Source organism: Perca flavescens, chromosome 1 (assembly GCF_004354835.1).
Source record: "Perca flavescens isolate YP-PL-M2 chromosome 1, PFLA_1.0, whole genome shotgun sequence".
NCBI lineage: Eukaryota > Metazoa > Chordata > Actinopteri > Perciformes > Percidae > Perca > Perca flavescens.
In genome coordinates, this window is record NC_041331.1 from 38,083,127 (window position 1) to 38,108,434 (window position 25,308).

The window sequence follows — 25,308 nt, forward strand, 5'->3', positions numbered from 1 at the left end:
CTGTACTCCTGGCGATTATTATTACTAGTCTTTGTTTTGATGGTTTGTTCCATTTGGAGCCCACATGTCCCACTGAACCGTCCGAGATATGAAAAACATACCTTCATAAACTCAGGAAGTCATTACTGTAAACTTGTACTCTGAAAGATCAAATATTCATCCGTGTTGTATTAATGAAAGAAATATTTCACTTCTTGGTAACTGTCCTGATGAGCCAACCACTTCCTGTTCTCATAATTTCTTTTCCCCATTGACTGTACATGAGTTCTTTGTTGTCTTTTGTCCTTTCCAATCTGTTCAGCTTTGAGCCTTTTCTTTTTTTGGTTTTATATTTCTTTTTTGTTGATTTTAATTTGTTTGTCTATACATATTTTGATTTTTAAAGGTGTCTTTTGGTAAGGATGTGTAGTGGACATACAGCTTGACATTTTATTGCATTTCAAAAGTCCTTATGCAGGCAGATTCAGGCTTGATTGTAAGTCACAATTAATGGTGCTCTGATAAAAATAAACATCATAGTTCCTATTTTGGAGGTGGGCTGTTTTTTTAAGATCTAAGTTTCTGTTGTGAATTGTCAAAGATGTTTTTTTTTTTTTTCCTTAGCTTCCATGTCGGTACTCCTGCCTGCTTCTCCAAACTGGGAGCGTGCTGACCGCCATCTACTGTAGCTAAAACACTGACTATGGATAATGACCTCATACAACCCCACTTCAAAAGATCAGAACTATCCCTTTAACCTTTCTGCTTTTCTAAAAAGATTAACAAAAAAGTGTCACTGTAATACATTTTGTGTCCTGGCAGAGAGTCCAGGAGGCTTTCAGGGAAATCTGGAAACTGTTGGATATGTCAGTTTGTGCAAGAAAAAGAGTGTTAAATGTTAAAGAAAATGTAACAGTTGAACAAATATTTTTCCAGGACTATTCTAGTTTTTTTAAAATTGATATTCTTTTAACAGTTCAATGAAGTTATAATCAGTGTAATCTTGCTTTGCCAGACCTTCCTCCTCTGCAGCGCTGTGGAGGAGGGTCTGGCTAGTCCACACAACATTCCAGGATGGGAGAAAAACGTGCTCTGGTTTATTGGCATTTCTTTAAACCAATCACTATTGTCTTGGGCGGCGCTAAGCCCCGTACAGAGCAACGCCGCCTCTTCAAAATAGCCTTGGGAAGGAACTTGTTTGGGTGTACGTTCAAAAGTTGTTTTAGTTGTACAACAGAAAACTCAGATTGGACAGATAGTCTAGCTAGCTGTCTGGGTTTACCCTGCAGAGATCTGAGGAGCATAGTCCTTCATAAATCAACGGGAGTTTAAAATGCCAACACAAAGGAAGCCCATGGCAATGTAACATCCGGCCTAAATGTTGGAGCAATCCCGGAAATGGAACGTTGAGGATTTAGACTATAATCAAGTGTAATGATGATTCTGTAAAGGCCCCCTGCCACTCTTTAAGCCACCACACAGGTGTTTTCACTTTGACTGATTGGACTTTTTTGTGTGGGTGTTCAGACACATCTCCCTCAGTCTTTTTGTTATATCTGTTAGGGCAGGACAACTTAAACCTTTATCATCCTTATTTGGACTGTATGGGGACCTTGTGTAGTCCCCAGCGTTTCTAATCAACCAGAACAAGTGAAGACACCTAGTGAGCAAGGACTGGACTGGATGTCAAATGTTTAATTTATTATATATTATTATTTTATATAATCATATTAAAATTGATTATCGCTTTATCGCTAAGTTTTAGACCTTTTGTAAATATATACAGTGAAAAATAATTTGGTCACATTTACCTTCATTTATCATTGATCCATCTTTACTTAAATCTACTCGAATTACAGTCCACATAGGCCTTACTGAAATCACCAAAAAATAAAAAATTGCACCTGAAATTTGTAAAAGTACGTTTTTACACTAAATATGTCACAGCATGTAACGACAAACCATACATGTGTTTTGGACACATTTTGTTCATATGTGAACATGTGAAACTGTCCATTTTAAAATGCTGTGAATCCTCACTGCAAAGCAAATATTTTGTTCTGCTAAACCCAAAGATAACTTGTTTTCCACATTCATTTTCACGTTCTTCTCTTTAAATAGACAAATAAAATCAATTCCCCACGCTCCTCAAATGAGGCTACACCTGACCACACCCAAAACAACGGCCAAACTCCTCCTGTCAGCCTCTGAGAATCTCATTATTCTACATTCAACAGGCACCGCGCTCACAGCCGCCGCCGCCGCCGCAGAGGTTTCACCTCAAATTGGCAGCTGCGACCAGCATATCACTTTGAATGTTGGTGTATTGATACAGCGTTATGTGTGAAAGGGAAGATGAGAGGTGTTCGGTTTCTAATCCTCTTAGCAGCATTATGCTGAGCTTCGTTCAAGCCCTGACATGCGCTGCGCCCTCGTAACTCCCCAAAACCCGGAGTCAGCATCTCTGCGCCCGTTACGCACAGCTGGAGGGACTGTCCGCAGCCGGTGCTACAGGTAAGACCCGCACCACCACGCACTGCACACAGCCGCTTTCTGGATTTTATTGTGTCTTTATTATTTTTATTGGATGGTGAAGGAATATAGATTAATGGTTTGTTACATGATAATCCGCGCTGGCCTCAATTACCCTGCAATTAGACCTCAGCACGCCCTTTTTTTTAGTCACAGATTTGGTGCTTTTTATTAACCTGGACATCTTAATACACAACGGGTAGGGTTAATTAACGTTTCATTTACTGCACGCGCGCATTTCATCAGTATCCGTGCGTGAGCTCACGCTAAATATAATCAGAGGCCATTTCGGATTTAATTGTGAAGCAAGTCCGGTTTTTTTTCTTCCCGTTTTAATATGTTTAATGTGTCTTCAATGCACTCCTGTTTTGTGAGAAGCCAAAGCCTGTGTGATTATGTAGCCATAGTAACAGGTGGCTGTCTGCATCCCCCATCACCTCCCCCCCCCCCCCACCCAACACACGCACTTCCCCTCAGTAGCTCTGCCTCTGCAGCTATGCAAGCAGAGAGGGCATATAAAATGCACATGTTCATGATGATGTGATTTTATTATTTTTTTATACTGCTTTCTGTTTTCAGTCCTTCCACAGGTTGAAACTGCCCGCTGAAAAAGATGAAACGCTCTCCGTGTACGGGTGTGTGTCTCCTCCCTGCCAGCGGAGTCTTCTCGCCACATAACGGAGCTGCACTTATCGAAGAATAGCCATGCATCTGGCATAACTTCCTGTTTTGGAGTCGAGACCGCGATGATGGCAGTGAACAGGCACTCTCCTCACAGGAGGAGACTCAAGCGCAGTCGCGTCCTCTTCCTCGTCTCAGGTGTGCTGCTGTGTTTGGTCTACACGCTGACTCTGAAGGCCAGGCTGTCAGAGCCGCGAGCCTCCGCCCAGACGTATGACGCTCTCGGAGCAGAGGCGGGGGATGTAAAGGTCAACATTCGGGAGGTGATGGCGTCCAATGAGACGGAGGAGGAGGTTGTCTCACCTGAGAGCACCACACCTCCCCTGGTGATGATCGTCAACAGGACAGACATTGAACAGTGTATATACGTAGATCCTCAGCCCCCCAAACCTCCTCCACCACCACCAACCACCACCGCTCCCCCTCGCCCCCCACCTCAGCCCCCTCACAGGAAGGGCGATTACCCAGAGGACATCTTCTCAGTGGAGCAGCGACAGCAGGGATGGGTGGCCCTGCACGTCCTCGGCATGATCTACATGTTTGTGGCACTGGCCATCGTCTGCGATGAGTTCTTTGTTCCCGGGCTGGAGGTCATCACCACCAAGCTGCAGATCTCTGACGACGTGGCCGGGGCCACCTTCATGGCAGCCGGAGGCTCCGCCCCGGAGCTCTTCACCTCCCTGATCGGAGTCTTCATCTCCCACAGCAACGTGGGCATCGGCACCATCGTGGGCTCGGCCGTCTTCAACATCCTGTTCGTGATCGGCATGTGTGCCGTGTTCTCCCGGGAGATGCTGCACCTGACCTGGTGGCCGCTCTTCAGAGACGTCACCTTCTACATCCTGGACCTGATCATGCTGATCGTCTTCTTCCTGGACAACATGATCCTGTGGTGGGAGAGCATGATGCTGGTGCTGGGCTACGTCAGCTACGTCAGCTTCATGAAGTTCAACAGTCAGATCGAGCACACCGTCAAGAGCCAGATTAACAAGCACATGAGTATCGTCAAGGTGTGGACCGCAGAGGAGCCGGAGAAGGTCAGTTGGTGACGCACATTTGGGGGGGAAAAAGTAGCTCAAAGGTGTATGTTGTGGTTAAATATATCTCAGGAAAGCGTGCAATGTAGAGCTGGGCGATATGGAGAAAATCAAATCAGGATATGTTTGACCAAATTCATCAATGCCGATTTTGCCATGATATTGTAGGATTAACTTTTCAGAAAACTACCCACTTTACTGAAATGCAGCCTTTAAAACCAGGAAAAGACAACACTTGTGTCATATCACGATATTACGATTTCTAGAATGTAAGACAATATCTAGTCTCATATATCGATGTCGATATAATATCGACATAGTGCCCAGCCCTAATGCAATGCACAACGATATAATTTGCCTTTTAGACTGAGGTTGTAGGAATCAATCCTCTGCCAGTGTTCTCTATCAGTCTGTGTCCATCAAAGCTGATTTAATAATTAAATACAGTGCTGCCTCAGTGTCATATCAGTTATATGACAGAACACTCAGCTTTCCATTCCACGTCGGTAACTCCAAATAACTGGTAACAGCCGCAATATGGCTCCTTCACTAATTTGCAATTTAAAATAAATCTAATCCATGCTACACTGCAATGTTTCCAGTGATGATAGTGTTGGTTTCACAGTGACAGTTTTTTCTAATTGGCTTTTTCTGATCAGTTATGTGTCTGTTGTCGAGAGCAAAACTTTTGTGTTGTGTCAAATGGTTAAAAGGAGAGACAAAAACGGTAAGTCGATTAATTAGACAGACAATGTATCGGCAAGAGTTTTCATAATAGATCAATCGTTTAATTCATTTTAAAACACAAATACCAAAAAATCACTGTTTCTAGCTTTTTAAATGTAAATATTTGCCTTTTTTTTTTTTTTTTTACATTAAACTGACTTTCTTTGGGGTTTTGGATCATAGGTTGGATTAAGCAAGCAATTTGAATGTAAACTTGCTCATGCTCTGAGAAATTTTCTAACATTTTATAGACCAAACAATTCATTGAGAAATTTGTAATATTAGACAGAATATTTTTCCTGATATCGATATATTTTACACCACAATTTGGCAAATCACTGCACAATCAAATTTGTTGTTTTATTTTATGTTAAAGGGTAACTTCCATTTTTATCTACCTATTTTGACTGACTGGAACAACAATCTTTGACCCATTCGGTCCAGTATTAAGCGAGATCGCTGCAGTCGGCAGCAGCGAAACAAGCTACGATGTAAGTTAATATAGGGCAATTGTCCAGCTTGTATTTACCGTCACGAAAGTGCTCGTTTTGCCGCTGACAGGCTCAGATTAATATTCTAAGTGTCTGAAAACATAATGGAAAGGATCCCTTCAGAGATAGAGCTTTAAAACCTCTTTGAGACCTTTCTGTTTAACCAGAAGCAGCTCTGAAGTCTCTAGTGCTAAACCCACCAGACTCCATTTAAAAAAACAATACTTTTAGTGTGTGTAGAGCCAACATATTTTCACATGTATTGGTAAACTATGTGTTTATTTCAACCAAAACTAGAGTTGTGATGGTTGGAAAAGTGGAAAGACAATCTTTTCATAGTTTTATTTTGTTTCTGCTGAACTTTGAATGAAGTGTATTTTACGATGCTAAAATTACTGTTTATTTACATGGTGGGTTAAGCGAACGCAATTTCGCAGATGTTGTTATGTTTAAAAAAAGGATCTTACTCTTTAACAGAGGTCGACCTCCTTAGAAATGCTTTCCATAATGTTGTCAGACACTTAGAATATTAATCTGAGCCTGTCTGTGGCAAAACGAGCACTATGGTGAAGGTAAATACAAGCTGGACAATAGCCCTATTAACTTACATTGTAGCTTGTTTCACCGCTGCCGACTGCAGCGATCTTGCTGCTGGACCAATGTCAAAGATTGTTGTTTCCATCAGTCACTTAGACACAAAAACATAGGAAAATAGGGTTGAAAAAAACAGTAGTCACCCTTTCAAGTGCAAGTTGTTCTGTGATACATCAGGAAAAAGAACTCCTTACATACTTAATATGAAGTGTTGAATGAACTCAACAGCTGTTGATTTTAAACTATTGTGCTTTTGTGCAACCCCCCTCAGCAAAAAAAACCCATACAGTAACCAGATATAACAAAACACAACACACATGTCTCTGCAGAGCAGTTATTACCAGACATTCAGACTTCATCTGTACACAGTATATTTTCTACCTTTCATCTCCCTACAGTTGGGACTGCTGCCTGCTCGGATACAGTGAATGAGGGACAGTGGTTTGTGGTTCTGAGCAGATGACAGCCTGTATTTGTGTAAAATCCTTTGATCCTGCTGAACAGAAAGGACTCCAGGTGTCACAGACGGCGTGTGATTGAAACGTCACTCTGCCACAGCCCCGAAATACCAGTATGTAGAGATGTTATTAATTTAGAATGAAAACAAAAATGTATTTTTAAAAGGCTTATTCTTTTGCAGAACCCCTGCAGACTAACTGCGTCCTGCAGCTGACAGAAAGCAGCAAATGTCTGAGCCGGTAATTAACATGCAGAACTGCGTTTCAGTATTTCAAGTACGCCCGCACATTCTTCAATTGGCCTGAGGCACGTCTGCAGTCAGTCTGTGCTGCCACGTTAATGGGTCTGAATCACTGGGATTTAAAATATTCTCTTCCAGGAATTCAAATAAATGCATTGTTCAACACTTTCCTTTTTGAGTATTTACAGTCTTATCTCTGCGTTGTGTTCAGAGGATACCTGTTGAATACAATACGCAGGGAGCATTCAGGATAGTGTTGCAGAGACTCTGGAAGCAATCACTCTTTGTTCTTAAGCACATGCGAGGGATTTGAGACAGTGTATTCATTATATATGTAAATGAAAAACAAAATCAACTAAACCAAAATAAATACATTGATGTAAAATGAATATTCTGTTCATCGCATCGGTATGATGTGCATTGTTTGCCAATTAACTGGTAACCGGTTTTATTTGGCTTGACAACTCATTCGACTCCCTCTGGGTCTTTATGCAATTCGATATCCAGAAGGAATATATATTCTCTGTGATAACCGCCAACGTGTTCCTAACATCACCTGTAATGAATCATGTCGTCCATCTCCATGATGTTGCTTAGACCGCCTCCTGTTTTAGAGTCTAACTGCATGTCCAACCATTGCTGCTTTATCTGTCAGTAACGGAGACAGCTGTGGTGATGATTTTCAGGTCCACTATTACACAGGCCTAGGTTTGCTGTGTGGTAATTTGATCAAACACAACTTTATTAAGCAATATGCACCATCATCAACAGAAACAATGAAGGCGTTTAAAATGAGATTTTGACACGGGGCCTCAGGATTTTTAATTTAGTCTTAGTCTTGTGCCAAATGTCCTTGTTAGTTTTAGTCATATTTAATCTAAATTTAGACGGCAGCAGCAGACTGTCGTATGTCTCGGTGTTTGAATCCTCTCCAGTGAAATACAGACAAACTTTACACCGTTTAGCTGTCCATTTTAACAGTGTTTAATCCAGCTGCTAGCTAACGTTAGGCTAACGTTACCTGCTATCGAGTGTAGCATTAACTAGCTAACCGTAGGCTAACGTTACCTGCTGTTGAGTGTAGCATTAACTAGCTTTAGGCTAACGTTACCTGCTGCCAAGTATAGTGTTAACTAGCATCCTGTGCGCTTTTAAGGACTGCATTACAGTAAAGTGATGTCATTTTCTGAACTTACCAGACTTACTAGCTGTTTATTTATTAAAGCACCAATAGTCAACCCCAGTATATCGCCATAATATCGACAGTGATGTATTTGGTCAAAAAAATTATATTTGTTTGTTTTTTCCATATTACCCAGCTCTAGTTCAGTTTCACAATGCAACAAACAGCACCCTGTGTGCATGTACACTGAATTACTGAGATGCTGCTAACTGATTATGTTGTCACTGACTTTACAGGATAGTGAAGCTCCACCAGCACCACCTCCTGCTGCTCCCTCTGCTGCTGCTCCTCCTCCTGCACCAAAAGCTAAAGATAAACCTGAACCTGAACTGCCTCAGAGCTCCATTCAACCAATCAAACCGCCATCAGAGCCACAAGAGGACAGAACAAGACTCACAGTACGAAAAACTAAATGTATTATTGTTGATGTAGTCTCGGTTTGCCAGACCTTCCTCCCCAGCGCTGCGGGGGAAGGTCTGGCGAGTCCACACAGCACTCCAGGATGGGAGAAAAACGTGCTCTGGTTAATGGCATTTCTTAAAACCAATCACAATCGTCTTGGGCAACGCTAGGCGCTGGACAGAGCCACGTTGCCGCTTGTTTTGGTGGAACGTGTGCGTTCAAAAGTAGTTTTAGTCGTGCAACAGAAAACTCAGATTGGACAGATAGTCTAGCTAGCTGTCTGGATTTACCCTACAGAGATCTTACGAGCAGTTAACCGTAGTCCTCAGAAATCCACCTGAGTTTAAAATTCCAAAGTGGAAAGTAACGGACATCCAGCCGAAAAGAGTGACATCCGGCAGGATTTCTGGCGGCAACGGAGCAATCCCCGAAGTGGGACATAGTGGATATAGACTATTGTTGATGTGGACTGGAGTTAGATTCATATTGTGTCTTCATTTTGGTTGTTAGAGCTTCCCCTTTACTGCTCCTTGATTTTCTATGCTCATTTGATTTTTTTCAGTAAATTGCTCAATAATGTTGGTAATTGAATTCCTTATGTAAAGGCAGAATTTAATCCCTGAGATTCTTGCACCTTTTGTGCACTCATTGAAAATAACTTCTGCAAATCACTAAGTTATTTTAACTTCAAGGCTGTAAAAGGTCTTGTATACAGTTCAATATAGCATTGTAATGTGTTAAATTCGCTTTTAAAAGTCTTAAAAAAAGATTTAGTTGTGTGCTGTACATCCAGTGAGAAATTAAACCAGACCTACCGTTGTCTAGGTGACAACAATAGAAATATTTGAAACAATGGCTAATTATTTTCAGACTAAGGTTGACAAAATCAGCCTCTCATTTCTAGCTGGAAACTGGTTCTTGCACGGCTGAAATCACAATTGACGCGAGCAGATGTTATCAGCTGTAGCTAGCTCATTGAGCCAACGTTAGCTCCATGAATTGTTGGAAAACAACTTAGTCTCAGTCTGACTTTTCAGTGTATCCACCTAACTTGTATTAGAAAAAATGAGAACTCTGTAAAAGCGGTTTTAAATATCCACTTAATGGCTGCATATTTGATGATGTATAAAAGACTAAGGCTAAAGGAGGTCCCAGGCAAAAAGTCAGCATCCAGTTAATGATCCATGTAGAAGACAACCTTATTGTTGCAGTGTAAAGCTATTAATCCTGTAAGTACGATAAAATGAAAATGTAAATCAGCTGTTTTATTTTTGGTCAAACACAACCCCGTTTGACTGCTTAGTTTACATACTTGTTCTTATTTTAAAAACAATAACAAAAAATATATATACAAGTATAAGTAAAAGTGCTCACTTTTAACATTTCAAGAGAAAAGGCTTTTAGGATGAGGGCCAGCCGATGTGTTTGGCAAATGTAACCTATCTTGGGTAACAAGTCTAATAAAGAGCTGAATTCCACACAAGTTAGTGAGTACGTGAGTTGAATAAGTTATTGCTGCAGTTTGATTTCTGACTATATGTCTTGCGGCCTGTAGGTGCGTCCCGTCCTGCAGCGAGGCGGCAGCTCGGCGTCCCTCCACAACACGTCGCTGAGGAGCACCATCTTCCAGTTGATGATCCACACGCTGGACCCTCTGGGAGAAGGTAACAGCCAGAACCAACCAAACGTGAATCATTACGATTTCTGCAGCAACAGGATCTAACCTGCAGCCTGGTGGTCGAGGTGTTTGTAATAAAGAGTTTAAATGCACCCTTTTTTTCTCTTTTAAATCTTTTTTTACATTTGATTTATAAAGGTTTTTCCATCAAGTTTTCAGGCACATGTGAAAGGTAAAACTGTCCCCCGTGGGCTGCCGTAGTGATTTAAAGGAGCCAGCTTTCCTCCAGAGTGGTGTGAGAGAGAGAAAATGTTTTCATAGTTTATCATAAATCTGCAGTTGCAATATACATTTTTTATTTTTTTATTTTCTCACATCAGACTTTCTGTCTTGGCTATCCACCTTAACTTGATACTGTCCTGTTATTTTTGTACCTCATCCTCATAATATCCCAGTGATTATTTATATTATAAATTACTCTTTTATCAGTTAATCTAATTAATATCAAGTATGGCACAAAAGCAGAAAATCTAAAGAGCTGGAGCTAGTGAATTTCTGCTTGAAAGATTGCTGAAATGACATTTCCTGTCGATGGACTAATGAACTAAATGTTCCAGCTCTAGGATGCAGCGACTCAGCTCTGTCCGTCCTGTCACTTCCTGTAAGTCAGGGCAGCGTGATGAACCGCCGCGACCTTCAGCCCGTCCTCGAACTCATCGGGTCGTTGTTCCCTCGCTCTCACAGCGCTCGGCCACCGCTGATCCTTAATCAGCTTTTCAACACAGGATAATAAAAGCTGGATAAGAGCCAGCGTGCTAGCAGAACAAGCTCTTTATCTCTCTGGAGCAGGTGCAGCAGCGTGTCATCCCTGTGGTGAACAGGCAGCATCTTAAACATTGTCGTTGTTCATTTTGTACAATGACAATGAATCTTCTGATTCTGATTTAATTTTGGTCTCAACCACACCTAAAGTTTCCCAACTGTATCTTGCACGGTTATCCGGAAAGGCGGGCTTTGGCCCCTTCCCTACTTTCTACCCCCCTACCGTGGGCACCCTTGCTCGGATCACACCCATATTTGATTCCAGCCTTCATTCTGATGTCAACTTCAGACCTGTAAAGTTTAGTGACTGCATCTTGCATGGTTGTGATGCTCTCGCCGTGAAAAGAATCCGTCCGCTGACGTTTAAACACGTGTCGTAGTTCCCGCTACAGTAGGTGTCTTCAGGACTACATTTTGCCATGACGACACACACACGCACACAAGGTGAAAACAATACCAGCGTCGTTGTCGTGGGTGATAAACCGCATTAATGTAATTTTTCCCACCAGGTTGGAAATTGGCACCCGCCATCGGCCAAATGTGGGTGAATTTGGCGGGCGGTGATGCTATTAGATTATTAGTATTCATGCATTAATGCAGGATTTTACTGTTGTAGTTGGCTAAGGCGGAGCTTATTTTGCACCGCATTGTACAATTTGGTTTCACATTGCGGGCATCAATCTTACAAAAAACATATGTAGATATGTGCCTATGCGGCATACGTTGTTGAGCCACTCTTAATCACTGCAGGAGAAATTCCTTCACCGCTACAGCCCTAGCTAGCCCCTGGTCATGCATGTCAAGTTTACTTTGTTTTTTATTCCTGTAGATAACTTGCCAAACAAAGGCACATCACGTGCAGATATTTATGAAAATGTATTATAAAAAAGGTATTCTTTCTTGAGGGATTCTTTCAAGAACCCCCCACCCCCCAAGAGTGCTGTCAATCGGACAATTGTGATTTCCATTGGATCAGAGTACTGTCTCTTGGCTGCCTGCCAAATTTTCCCAGCCCTTGTCACATGACCAATTAATGTTTCCATGGTGACTATTCAAAATTCTGATAACCTGGAACCAGCACTGGAATAGATTTTTTTTTTTTTTTTTTTTTTTTTTACAGCGGTAGACTCAGTCTATAGAGAATGTGTATTTTATTCAAATATATAATTTGTTTAAAATGAATAATGAATGTGATGTTTTATTAAGCAGAATTACATTGTTTTGTTCTATCCTATCCAATATTTCCTATATTTTCAAGCAATTTTCTATGCTTATTCTAACGAAAATTCCCCCCTCCCCTGCGCACCCCACTTAACAAATCCTGGAATCGCCTCTGCTGCAAGGCACTGTAGTCAAGTCAACTCTATTTGTATTATTGCAGGAAATCTCTAACTGAAGTTAAAGGGAAGTGGGAACATCAATGACGTAAATGCAAAAAGTTACTCACACAAAATACTGCCAAACCATTTGGAAAGGCACTGAACAGCACAGACGGATTCTTTCTATCTGTTTGAGTGGACACAAGATGCAGACACATAGAAAACAAATGAGTCCGATGAAGTTAAAATGGTTGCTGTGGGTTTCCATCCGTAGAGGCAGCCCTTAGAGGGGCCGTGAAAACCCCCGGCCCGAGGAAAGGCAGAAGAGGTAAGCGCAGCAACAAGATGTTGCCTCGCTGTTTCCTGTCGTGTGTCTCGTTGTGATTGTAGTTCCCGTGTGCATCCTTGAGTTCAACCCTGTCAGTAACTCCAACAAAAGACCAGCGAACACGTTTCGTCTGGCTATATCACAAACCTCCACATGAGCTTTATTTGACTGACACACAAAAAAAAGACGGTCAAAAATTATAATTACAATGTGGAAACTTGAGGAGCAAAATTCTTTGATTTTAAAATTACATTTTATTGTTTCACTAAGAATAGATTTAAAAAAAGGAAATTCTCATTCAATATTTATGGTGCATGTAATTGAAGTGTTGCATAACTGGAGGAGACTGATCATGTTTGGTATTTAGTCTACTCTGTATCTCTGCCAATCAGAGACCTGCTTTAATGGTGATGTCAGAGGGGAAGGGTCAGTACAGAGGAAAGGTAAGACTTTCTCTGTGTCGTGTCTGTTGTTGTTGTTGTGCTCTGTCCGGTCTGATTCTGTCGTGCCAATGTTCCTGAACTTGTTTTGAATGTTATATTAGATTGTGGTTTGTATATATTTGATGGTTGCATGTTTTTTTTGTTTGCATCCAGTTGTTTCTGTGTTGTTGTTGAGATCACTGAGCTTTTTTTTCACACACTGGCTGTTTGAAGAATAATAATTGCAGTACATGATTCTTACAGCATCATAGTTGGTGCTCATGGGAGCCTTAAAAGCTTCTATGAGGATATGGTTGTTAGAAAGGTTTTAAAATGAGTGTTAAAGGATTGACAAGTGCATCCTTTTCAATATGAATGTTTTGATTGTTGCATTCATTAGCACAATCATAAATAAAGGGAACATACAGTATAAACAATATCTTACATTTTCCTCCGACAAGCCAGACCCACATCACAATGTTGGGTCTGGGAACTCCCCATTGGCAGGGCTCAATCGGAGGGGCGGGATAAACGGTTGTCTTTTAAATTCCCTGTGCACTCATAGCCAACCAGAGCAACGCTAGTTGATTGATTAAACTTTTGCCGTATTCGGTCGGCAAAACTCCGAACACATCTTCCTTTTTTAAGAATGACTTCAGTGCTCAACTCCAAGTCTCGGCCGATTCGAAAGACCGCTGTTTGCCAGCAGCAGCAGCCATCTTCTTTTGTTTTCAAGTAACAGGGAATTCACGCTTAACCGTCGCAACTCTGCCGTCCTTATGTTAAGCCCCGCCCACTGACTCTATACAGGATGTGATTGGCCTGACCAGAATTCAGTTTTTCCAGCTCGCAAGCCAACGGAGAGTTGCTAGCCTGACCCTGGCTGCAAATTACATTTGCTCCCGCTCGGGTGCGTCTAGATTTCTAGGCTACCGTCCCACTGCTTTGTACCAAGATTTCGTCTGCACCGAAAAATTGCTATTTTATGGAATCTCCTCTGAGGAAAAGAATAGAAACATTGATCACAAGTGTCTGTAGATCTACATTTAGCTGTGGGTAATTAACTGAAGTCCTTGGAGCGCTTTTGTTTCAAAGAGGCTTGTTATTTTACACCGATCTTTACAAAATGGCCAGAGTGTGAGCATAAGGTCAAAGGCATGTTGACTCGGCTTCACAAAACTGCTCGTGGACGACATATCTCTCAATTGATATAAAAAGGACTCATGTTGCATATGAGTGATGATTCTCTTGATTGCAGCAAAGAACAAAGTAAAGCCTCTGAACATCCCAGTCACGGGCAAATTACAGAGCAAGTCATATCACCGCCACTCTGAAGGTGAGTTGTATGTTAGAATGTAACACTTTTCTTTGTTTTAAGGTACACTCTGACATCTCGATAAAAGCCCACAGTCAGATAAGAACACTGATATCAACTAGTGCAGTGCCCGTTCAAAACGATTGCTTGGCCTCCGGTATCGCTGCTTGCAGCTTTCTCTCGAGTGTGGCGGGAGAGGAGAGTTCCACCTCACTGTAACCTTAATCAAAATGGTTTATTCTGTACGGTGGCTGTTTTCTTTGCAGCAGCAGGTCAAATTCCAGATCAGGAGAAGATGTCCAACTCCAGTCTTAACCCACCAAAAACAGCATTTACAGTTGTTTTAGATATATTTACATATAAAATGTTTTGTGTTCACAACTAAAGAAAACACCCGTTTTTTAGGCTACAACATTATTTGTCACATACAGCAAACATGTCCTCACTATCCGCTAGCTGCCTGTCCCCTGAACACACTGTAAAAAAATCTTGGTCTCTGTAGACAGCCCAGGCTCCACACACGGCAACAAAAACAAACTGCGCCAACCTGCACCACAAAACATAACAAACAGTCTTCCAGCATTCCAGCCAATAACTGACAAGAAGGATTTGGGGGTGGGGCTTGGGGGGTCAGTGCGGAAGTACGGAAGGGAGGGGGAGGGGATGGGATGAGGAGGAGGGAGGGTCGAGCTAGCCTCGTTTTGTTTGAAAATACTTTGAACGTCAACAAGAAGTGCCGTCACCCAACATCGCTTAGAGCACTTTTCAATCTGAGTAGTTCAGAAGCAGCCTAACCTGAAGGCTAATATTATCACTAACATGCTCGTAATATTTAGCATTTCTTGCATAATAAAGTTTCAAATACAATATTGTTCCAACCATGTTACTGCCTCTAAAACTACAATATCTACTTAAAATGTATTTTGGTTTATTAAACAAGATCAAATCCGTCTTTACATCGTACCAAACCCCCAGAAATTACATTTATATTGATTTTCTCATTTAAAAAAGGCAAAGGAAGACAAACAGGCATGTTCTGTAATGTATTAATATTGTAGTAAATATTTAATTTTTTGACTGTTTGCTTGCTGGTTTCAACCTTTCGTTTTTCCATAAGATTATACGAGTACTGAAGGTGCAGCACTCGTATAAGAGGTTGGTTGTCGATCCTCAGAGATGGTTTGGGGGTATAAGGAGTTTGTTCTCCACAATCAGCGGAGCCTCTCAGTCGGCGTGTTTGTGCGTCACAGTGTGGAGTAATGAGGTGCTTCAGAGTCTGATGTACAGAGCAAAGTGGGGCTGCAGGGAGTCTGGAGAGGTCTCAACGAGCCTGAATCAATCAGCCTGAGGACTAACATGCAGATGGGACTGTGTGTGTGTGTGTGTGTGTGTGTGTGTGTGTATCCCTTCTCCATTACTAGAGCATGTTTACCTCCAATCACTGGCACTTCTTTCTAGACACCACAAAATAATAATTTTGTCAGCTCTAACATTAAAAATGTGATTTGTTTTGTCTCAAAATGTGAAATAAAAAGACCAACAAAAAAAAATGAAACGAGCATCAACACCTTCAGAGGATCATTCATTCATTAATTCTGTAGAAGTTATCCAGGAGTTTAAGAAAGTGTTGGAAAGGAATGCTTACACAAAAAAAGAGAGTACAGATGTGATCGGATACTGGACACGCCCAGATGTTACCATGTTTCTGCAGATCCTTAGAATTGTTGGAAAGAGTCATATATTTCACCACAAAATTAGAAATAGTGCTTTTTATTTGCTTTCTTGTTATTCTTTCATTATTATTATTAGTCATTAATAGGGTTGCTGTTGTTTTTGGTATTATATAATACTACATAAGATGCAATACAGCCTTAAGGGCTCTTAAAACTTAAAAAAGGGGCTTAAAAAAGTTATTATCCTAACTGATGATTATTTTTTTGGTTTATCTTTAATTGTTTTTTTTGTTCCTATTATAATTAAGTGTATGTGAGCAGCTTTAGTCAAACTATTTAAACTGGATCTTCCTGTTGACGGGTTTAACATTAAGACAAGTTAATATAACTAGACATGATAAGAAGATGACTGAATGAACTTAATTGGAGTCCTCCATACATATCTGCTGCTGTGTGTATTTGTTTGGTCATTCTGCGAGTTGTTCCTCTTTCTCCAGATGGTGAATACACGCCAGCTGAGCCGGCCAGTGTTGCCGGTGCACCAGCGGGCGCTGCGGCCGAGCCGTCCACCTCCCAGCCGCAGAAGACAGAAGAGACGAGCGAGAAGACGGCCGACCAGCCAGACGAGTCAAAGGTACGCATAGCAGCAGAGCCGGTTTGCTGCCCTAGGCAAGATTTTAGCTGTTTTAGCTTTGGCTTTTTTTTATTTTTTACATTTTTATTGCTTTTTTCAATGTTTTTGTCACTTTTTAAAACTGTTTTGTCACTTTGTTAACGCTGATTTTTTTCAGTGTCTTTTTCCCATTTTGTCAAAATCTTTTGGCGGGTTTTTGAATCTATTTTTCTTTTTTTGAATCATCTGGACTGCCGGCGCCCCCAGTATTTGCCTACACTGCCTATGCCACGGGCCGGCCCTGCAGAGAGGATCTCAACAGGATGACTGAAATATTGAAAACGGAAGCACTTATTCACAAAGATCTGTTTAAAGAAAAAACTGAAAATTATCTTTCGATCCTCTAGTTTTGAAGTCATGACTTTTAGAAGCACTTTGATCCCTAATGTGACCAAATGACCCTTTACTTACACGTATTACTAACTAACTTTTTAAATATTTCCTGAGAGAAAGACCCAACAGCATCTGTACCCTCCTGATATACTCCATGTTTATTTACTTACAACTCAACTGGGAAATAAGAAGTATTGACGAGCATGTGAAGGCTGTGTTAATGTTGTCCTCGACTGTTTAAAACAATGAACTGTTATCATCCTTATAACCAGTTCTGTTGTCAATTTTGAAAATAGAAAACACAAAGTCACACTGAGAAATCTCCAGGTGCTGATGATGATGTTTGGTAGCAGAAAAATCTTCATCAAGAAGGGAAATTCAACCCCCCCCCCACCGACTCACTAACCCCTGATTTTTGTGCTTTTGCACGAGTCACAGCCTCGACGAAGGCCACTCTAATAACTGATAATCCTTTCTTGAGTGAAATTGAAGGCAAGATTTTCAGCCCTCTAATCAGCACATCAGAACAGGGTCAACTAAAGTGCTCTTACTACCCCCACAGTGCATTTTAAGTGATATCATGAGCACAGAGAAAATTCAAATGTGTCTGGTTGCATTATACAAAAAAATGTTCTAAGCATTTATGAACATAAATAGCACATGATGTACAATAACCTCATGTTCCACAGCTTGTAGGCCATGATGAAGAAAGAGAAACATGCCGTTGTAAAGGAAAAACCAATAATCTAAATAAGTGCTAAATATGGAGAACTGTACTATTTGCTGACAGTGGGTGTGTCTTTTTAATGCAACCTTTAGGAGTCAAGCCATCAAGTCGTGAAGATCTGACAGCAGGCTCGAGTGCTGCAGACCTGATGTTGAGAATTCTGTAATGGATATGTGGAGTGAAACTAAGTTGAACAGGCCAGTGGTGGAGAAAGTTTTACATATTCTACTGAAGTAAAAGTACGCATACCACACTGTTAAAATATTCAAAAAAGTCCTGCATTAAAAATGTAAAAGTATTTGAGTATAATCAAGAAAAGTACTTAAAAGTATTAAAGGTAAAACAGTACACAATGCTACTATATACTATAATACTTGAGTAAATGTTCTAAGTTACATTACACCACTGCAAGCAGACATTGTTACATGTCAAACATAGATCGAGGGATTCTCATTGAGCAAACGCGTCCTTTAAATCCAGAATATGAAGAAGCCGGTCGTGCTGTTGTTGAGTTCAGTGTCCATGTAGCACAGGGGTTCTTAAACACATCACTCAAAGGTCCGCATCTGATTTTTATTCCAGGTCAAAGATCCGGAACAATTTAGCCTGGCCCTACCAGACTCTGGTCCATTTCATTTGTACAGAGAGTCTGGTCTCTCTCCATTGACAAGTGTTAACTTCCTTGAAGGCGGGTACTCTGTTGAAGTTTAAAACTATTGGATCTGCCCAGAGCCACTCTGGATCTGCCATAACCAATCGCTAACGTTTGGTCGTGACGTCGGCTTAGCATCGCTAGTGTTCGCTTTAGCCGACTGCTTCACCACTAACGGAGCGAGCTGGAAAATCAAACTTTTCCCGAACCCGGTGGGGAGGAGGGCCACGACATCATGGCCAACACAACTCAGCAGAGACTGTTCTTGCTCTGGCTTTAACTTCTGGATATTTGTCAGCGTTGCCACAACGGACCGAATGGCTTCGCTCGCATCTTTCTCCGCCGCCATTACAGAACTACAACTCAAACTAGCGCACAACCTCAACGTCATCGTTCTCAGCCACTCCCTCTGTTCGCTGATTGGACCGGTAAAGATTGGCCCGGAGAAAACCCGCGAACCCAGACAACGTACTGAAGGAAAATGAATATTACGTAGGAGGGCGGAGCCAGGCTAGGAACAATTGGCAATAACATCCAAAACGTTCGGTCCGTTTTTTGAGCTTTCATGCGGTAAAAGTACAGCAGTATTCTTGGCTTCATGTAGTAAAAGGAAGATTTTGTTGTTTTGTCGCCTTTTGACGTTTTTAGCCCCTTTGTCAATGCTCTGGGGTCCAAATTGACTTGCTGTTTTGGTCCTGATGTGGACCTTGGTCCAACTTTGAGAAGCCCTGGTGTAGCAGGTCAGCCTCTAATAAGTTTAACTTTTGTTTTTAATTTGCACAACAGAGACGGAGAAACATGCAGGTCATGTTTTTGATATAATTTCAAGTGAAATTCAGCCTTCCTTATGTGACTACTTTCCCCAGTATTACAGTTCAAAATAATGAAATCAGTTCATGCATCAGGAGGATGTGAAGTTTGGGCGTGACAGAAAAGGTTTGGGGAACACACTTTGTTAGAACAAACACCCTTTGTCTCACCGGTGTGCTCTCTCCTGCAGGCGCCAGCGGGGGGTTCAGAGGGCTCGGAGGGCAGCGCTGAGGACGAGAGCGGCGGCGAGGAAAGCGGGGACTCCGGTGAGAGTGAAGGTGATGATGATGATGAAAGCCAGGAGGAAGAGGAAAAGCAGCAGCAGGAGGAAGAAGAGGAGGAGAACAAACCGTTGTCTTTAGAGTGGCCTGAAACCAGACGCAAGCAGGCCACTTATCTGCTCCTGCTGCCCATCGTGTTCCCGCTGTGGCTCACGCTGCCGGACGTCCGCAACGTGGTGAGTACCAGCCAAATCCAGAGTACTTACTTTATTTGATTATTTCCATTTCCTGCAACTTTATACTTCTACTCCACTACATCTCAGAGATAAATATTGCACTTTTTACTCCACTCTATTTGTCTGACAGCTTTAGTTAGTTTTCAGATGACAGTTTTTCTTCCCCTTCCTGTCCAGTGAAAACCACGTACAGTATCTCCAGATGTGTTGATGTTGAATGTTTGTGATAAACTCAAGGATCAAGTGTTCCTATGTGATTTGAGAAAATTCTCCAAAGTCTTTAAAAAGCCTCTTGGATCAGCTGGAAAATGCATCGTCACAAAGATGAAAACGGGGCTGTACAGCCACGAAAATTTGACTTATTAGAGATACGTGGTTCTCACAGAACAGCAACGCTACAAACATATGATGATCTTAAAGAATAGGAATCTACATTACTGTAGATTAAACTACCCAACGGTAAATAAAGGTGCTAAAATGACCACACCCTTAAACATCTACAGCTGGAAAATGCAACATACACATTAACGCAGCAGTAGTACTCTGGATCGACGACTGGATAATCGCCGGAAGATCTGACGCCGCCGGATGTCACTCGTTTTACAAAACTCAGAGCAAACTTAGAGCTACCAAGCTACGCGCTGAAATTGGCAAGTTTTGAAGTACATTTGGATCGTGCAACAAGGCAGGCCTGTTTGGTTCTTTCGGGAAATGACTGTAAAGATTTAAAAAGAATATGCTTAACGTTATGGGATTTGCTATCCAACTGGGCCGTTTTGGGACCGATTGTGGCTGGATTGCTGTGGACAAAGTAACGTTACACAGGGCAATGCACTGGTAAGCACAAATTATGTGTAACCATGTATCCAGCTAAATTTAAATGTATTACATTACATGTCATTTAGCTGACGCTTTTATCCAAAGCGACTTACAATTAAGTGCATTCAACTGAGAAGGTCCAAACTCTAGACAACAAGCAGTAAGTGCAAGTACGTTAGCTTTAAATAAGCGAAGCTACAAAGAAACGTATAAAAGTGCAGGTTCAAGAGGTTTTTTTTATATATTATCCGAGGTGTAGTCGGAAGAGATGTGTTTTTAGCCTTCGGTGGAAGATGTGTAGGCTTTCAGCCATCCTGATGTCTATAGGGAGCTCGTTCTCCCTCGCTGTGAGGGGGCAGCAAGCAGGTTGGCTGATGCAGAGTGAAGTGAGCAGGTTGGGGTATATGGTTTGACCATGTCCTGGATGTAAGCTGGTGCTGATCCGTTCGTGGCCCTGTATGTAAGTACTAGTGTCTTGAAGCGGATGCGGGCAGCCACTGGTAACCAGTGAAGAGAGCGGAGGAGCGGTGTAGTGTGAGAGAACTTGGGCAGGTTCACGCTACCGTATTGTGTGAATTGTTAACTTCATTTAATATTGTATGTGGCATTTTCTTTTGCGGGGTGCAAATGTTCCACCAAAACAAGTTCCTTCCCGAGACTATTTTCGCTGCGTCTGGAGCTCAGCGCCACCCAAGACCATTGTGATTGGTTTAAAGAAATCCAAACCCAGAGCGTTTTTTTTTGCTCTCCAGCATTGGAGAAAAAAACCGCTGTGGGTTTGCATTCCAATGTATGTGTGGAGGAGCCAGGCTTACTCTGCAGCGCTGTGGAGATAGGTCTGGCAATGTGAAACTAATGCAGCAGTAATATTAATCCACAAACATCAGATATCATAGGAAATAGTGGATTATTTCTTTGGCATGAAATTGTTTAAACGTGGAGGTCTAATACTCTACTACTACTACTATATTTATGAAAAAAACACACTCTGACACTAACACACTCACACACAGACATGTTTTGATATCTGCCGAATGGTGTTGAGTAAAAAAAAAAAAGATTTTTAGATATGGGCTCACAGTGCATCCTTTCTGTATTTCTTTATGTCACTGAAGTTGTGTGTGAAGGAGCTGATGCACCAAAAGAACTTTAGAAAGCAAAAGTTATAGCTTTCAGTTTTTGGAAATAAACAAAGGTTGTCATGCATACAAATCTATCTAACATTTTTCCAGATGTTTACATCACAGGTCACAATGTTCTGCCGCAGATTCTCTGAACTTGTTTTGTATTTTCCAGGCGTCCCGACGGTATTTTGCCATCTCGTTTATTGGCTCCATCCTGTGGATCGGAGTGTTCTCCTACCTGATGGTGTGGTGGGCTCATCAGGTTGGTTGACACTTAACACAAGTCATGTTTTCAGGAATTTAAAAACCACTGTGACATTTGTGTTTGGTACTAGGTGTGGAAAATGTCTCATGTCTCTCCACGTATCTGTGATGTGAGTGCTACTTTTCAGTAGTGTTGTAAACACAGCAGGTAGGGCTTAAAGTTTTAAGGTGCTGCCTCAGTGCACAGTGCATCCTTTTGTTGAATTTTAGATGTTTTTCAGCCAGTCACATAATCATAAACTCACTTTTTTGTAGAACCCCACTGGTCGCGTACAACTCCAGCACTTGAAGGAAAAGTTTTGGGAAATTCACTTAATTACTTTCTTGCCAAAAGAGAGATGACAAGATCGATATCCCTCTCATGTCTGTACAGTAAATATGAAGTTGCAACGAGTCAGCTTAGCTTAGCACAAAGACTGGAAACTGGGAAACTGCTAGCCTGGCTCTGTCTAAAGGTTGCAAAATCCACCTACCAGCACCTCTAAAGCTCATTAATTAACAAGTTATGCTTGTTTGTTTGCCCCCTGCTACACCCTGCTACACCTTGCTACACCATGCAGTGCCCTGCTATGTCATGAACTACTATTTTTTTTTATTTTATTTGTTTTTATTTGTTTTAATGGATGCTGTATTGTGTGAATGATCTATTATTGTGTTTTTATGTATTTGATCATGTGTTTTATGTACTTTGATCATGTTGCTTTGCATGACTAGACTATGCACAGTGTCCAAGACAAATTTCCCAGTGATGGGACTAATAAAGTATAAAGTAAGTACAACTACTATTTCTTATCATAGTTCCGTTATCTTTGTTGTGACTATAATTGCCACTGTTCATCACACCCCCAACCGGCACCAACAGGCAACCGCCCACCAAGAGCCTGGGTCTGTCCCAGGTTTCTCCTTAAAAGGAAGTTGTACTCACCACTCGAGGTTTCTCCCTAAAAGGGAGTTTTTCCTCGCCACTAAATGCTTGCTCTTATGGGAATTACTGGAATTGTTGGTTCTTTGTAAATTATAGAGTGTGGTCTAGACGTACTCTATCTGTAAAGTGTCTCGAGATAACTCTTGTGATGATTTGATACTATAAATAAAATTGAATTGGACTGAATTTAATCTGTACAAAAAGGTTTTACGGAGGACTTTCTGGAGTCTCTGCTGGTTATTTGGCAGACTGACAGCAATGAAAAAACAATTGATTTTGAGTCATTCAATAATGTTTAAAATAAACCACCAATATAACAAAATAAAGACGAAGGCTAAGAGTTTACATGCTTTACTGGAGGGGGCACTAACACCTGTTTTAAATCTGTCTTGTGTACAGGTGGGTGAGACTATTGGCATCTCAGAGGAAATCATGGGCCTGACCATCCTGGCGGCCGGGACGTCCATCCCTGACCTGATCACCAGCGTGATCGTGGCCCGGAAAGGTCTGGGGGACATGGCCGTGTCCAGCTCGGTGGGCAGTAACATCTTCGACATCACTATAGGGTGAGTGACTGCCACACATCTCTCGGTAACACTTTACAATAACCATCATTAATAAAAGGCAAATTGATAGTTAATTAAACTTTAGTTTAGATAGATAGATAGTTAAACAATGAAATAATGATGTACAATGTTTACTAATTATTTGTAAAGTTATAATTTTTGTTATTTTATCATTAGTGTATTATAAAATAAGTTTATAAATTTATATCGTTAATACTTTGTCAATGGTTAATAATTGTTTTGTAAACCATCTAAACACATTTGAATGGCTATTATAAAGTTGCAACTCATGTTTATAATAATTAGTTCATGATTAATAAGTGGTTTATAAAGCATCAAGTAACATTAATTTAACCACCTATGATAATGATCTTAATGTTTATAGATGCTTTACAAAGCCTTAATTAACTATTAAGAAGAGTTTGTTGATGATTTATAAACGATTTCTTAATCATTAATAAATACTTAATATAATGTATAAAATGTTATGATGTGGAAAGTGTTCCTCTTTGATGTAGACTGTCTAACTGGCAGCGATCAGATAAAGTATGTGAACTGTAAACTCTCTCTGGTTTTAGCCTGCCGGTCCCGTGGCTCATATACACTTCCTTACACAACGGCGAGCCGGTTACGGTCAGCTCCAACGGCCTGTTCTGTGCCATTGTGCTGCTCTTCCTCATGCTCCTCTTCGTCATCATCTCCATCGCCGTCTGCCGCTGGAAGATGAGCCGAATGTTGGGCTTCACCATGTTCGTACTGTACTTTGTGTTCCTCGTGCTCAGCGTCCTGCTGGAGGATCGCATCCTCACCTGCCCCGTTTCCATCTGAGCTGACGGGCCGAGCTGCACACGTACGTCCAGACGGGATCAGTCCTGTCTGTAGGATGTGTTGGATAGAAGAACCAAGCCTGGTGTCCAAGGGCTGACCTGGAGCACACTAGGGGTGTCCCCGGCTAAGAATTTTCATAGTCATAATTTTCATTTTCATAGTCATTGTTAAAGGACAAATCTGCCGCAAAATGAACCAAGGGGTTAATAACACATGTGTACCATGTTGACTGTTCTTTGGGATATGATTTCATGCTAAATGAATGTGACCAGTTTTAGCGCAAACCGCTAATTAGCTTATAACGCTAGTCGTCGGGGCAGAGGGTAAAGTAAAAAGAAATCTCTGTTTCTACACCGCTAACAAGGCTCAAAATAGCACCACACTTCACCGGTAGCATAATGAGGGGCCCTACATGTAGACCGAAGCATTGAGAACTTTGTAAGTGTACACACAGTTTATTAAAAAGATAGTTTATAAAAACAGTACCGTTCACGTATACAGGCGGGCGCCATCTTGGGAAAACAGTCACGACCAGTCGAACGACGAACGCCGTGCAACCAGTAACCAGTACAAGGCTCAAGCACGGTACTGTCTTTATAAACTATCTTTTTAATAAACTGTGTTTACACTTACAAAGTTCTCAATGCTTCGGTTTCCATGTAGGGACCCTCATTATGCTACCGTGGAAGTGTGGTGCTATTTTGAACCTTGTTAGTAGTGTAGAAATAGCGATGTCTTTTTCCTTTACCGTGCCCCAACAACTAGCTTTATAAGCTAATTAGCAGTTTGCGCTAAAAATGGTCACATTCGATTAGTATGAAAACATCCCAGAGAACGGTCGACTCGGTACACGTGTTATTAACCCCTAGGTTCATTTTGTGCCTGATTTGTCCTTTAAGTCTTGCATATCGTTGATCATTTTTGCCGTTTCAGCTCAACTAGAAAAGAAGCAGTAGCAAATATCTCACTCTAACTAACGTTATCCACATTCATATTTAGATGCAACAGATGATATCCAGCTACAAAAAAAGGCCCGAAAGTCGTAAGTTAAGAACGGAAGTACAAGAGTTGTTGCTATAAGGATGATACACCGTCTCGTCGCAGTGGCAAAAGGCAGCTTTCAGAACGCTGCAGACCGGCGCGTTGCAAAGTAGCTGCAAGTTTCAACTCGTCTCGTCACAAATCTTTGGTCTGGACTGGGCTTTCCGCCTCTGCGAAGATTCGACTGTGACACTGCCTTTGAATCAGGCTCCTTCGATCAAAGCATTGAATATTCGACTATTCGGGGTCACCCCTAGTAGGAACACC

At 41.4% G+C, this 25,308-nt stretch overlaps 1 protein-coding gene across 1 annotated transcript; it reads left to right on the forward strand.

Moving 5' to 3' along the window:
• Positions 1–2,026: 2,026 nt before the first annotated feature.
• Positions 2,027–24,195, forward strand: LOC114556319 (sodium/potassium/calcium exchanger 1). Its single transcript, XM_028579225.1, has 9 exons — positions 2,027–2,493; positions 3,091–4,229; positions 8,160–8,321; positions 9,881–9,989; positions 16,320–16,456; positions 19,208–19,474; positions 21,590–21,679; positions 23,006–23,172; positions 23,751–24,195. The coding sequence occupies exons 2-9, from the start codon at positions 3,258–3,260 to the stop codon at positions 23,998–24,000; spliced, it is 2,154 nt and encodes a 717-aa protein (XP_028435026.1). The 5' UTR covers positions 2,027–2,493; positions 3,091–3,257; the 3' UTR covers positions 24,001–24,195.
• Positions 24,196–25,308: the final 1,113 nt, after the last annotated feature.

What these genes read in the sequence shown, in the direction of transcription:
- LOC114556319 (XM_028579225.1), top strand. Translation starts at nt 3,258, where the DNA reads ATGATGGCAGTGAACAGGCACTCTCCTCACAGGAGGAGACTCAAGCGC. An exon ending in CCGCAGAGGAGCCGGAGAAG is followed by an intron (nt 4,230 to 8,159) that starts GTCAGTTGGTGA and finishes CTGACTTTACAG; the next exon opens with GATAGTGAAGCTCCACCAGC. An exon ending in ACCAGCCAGACGAGTCAAAG is followed by an intron (nt 16,457 to 19,207) that starts GTACGCATAGCA and finishes TCTCTCCTGCAG; the next exon opens with GCGCCAGCGGGGGGTTCAGA.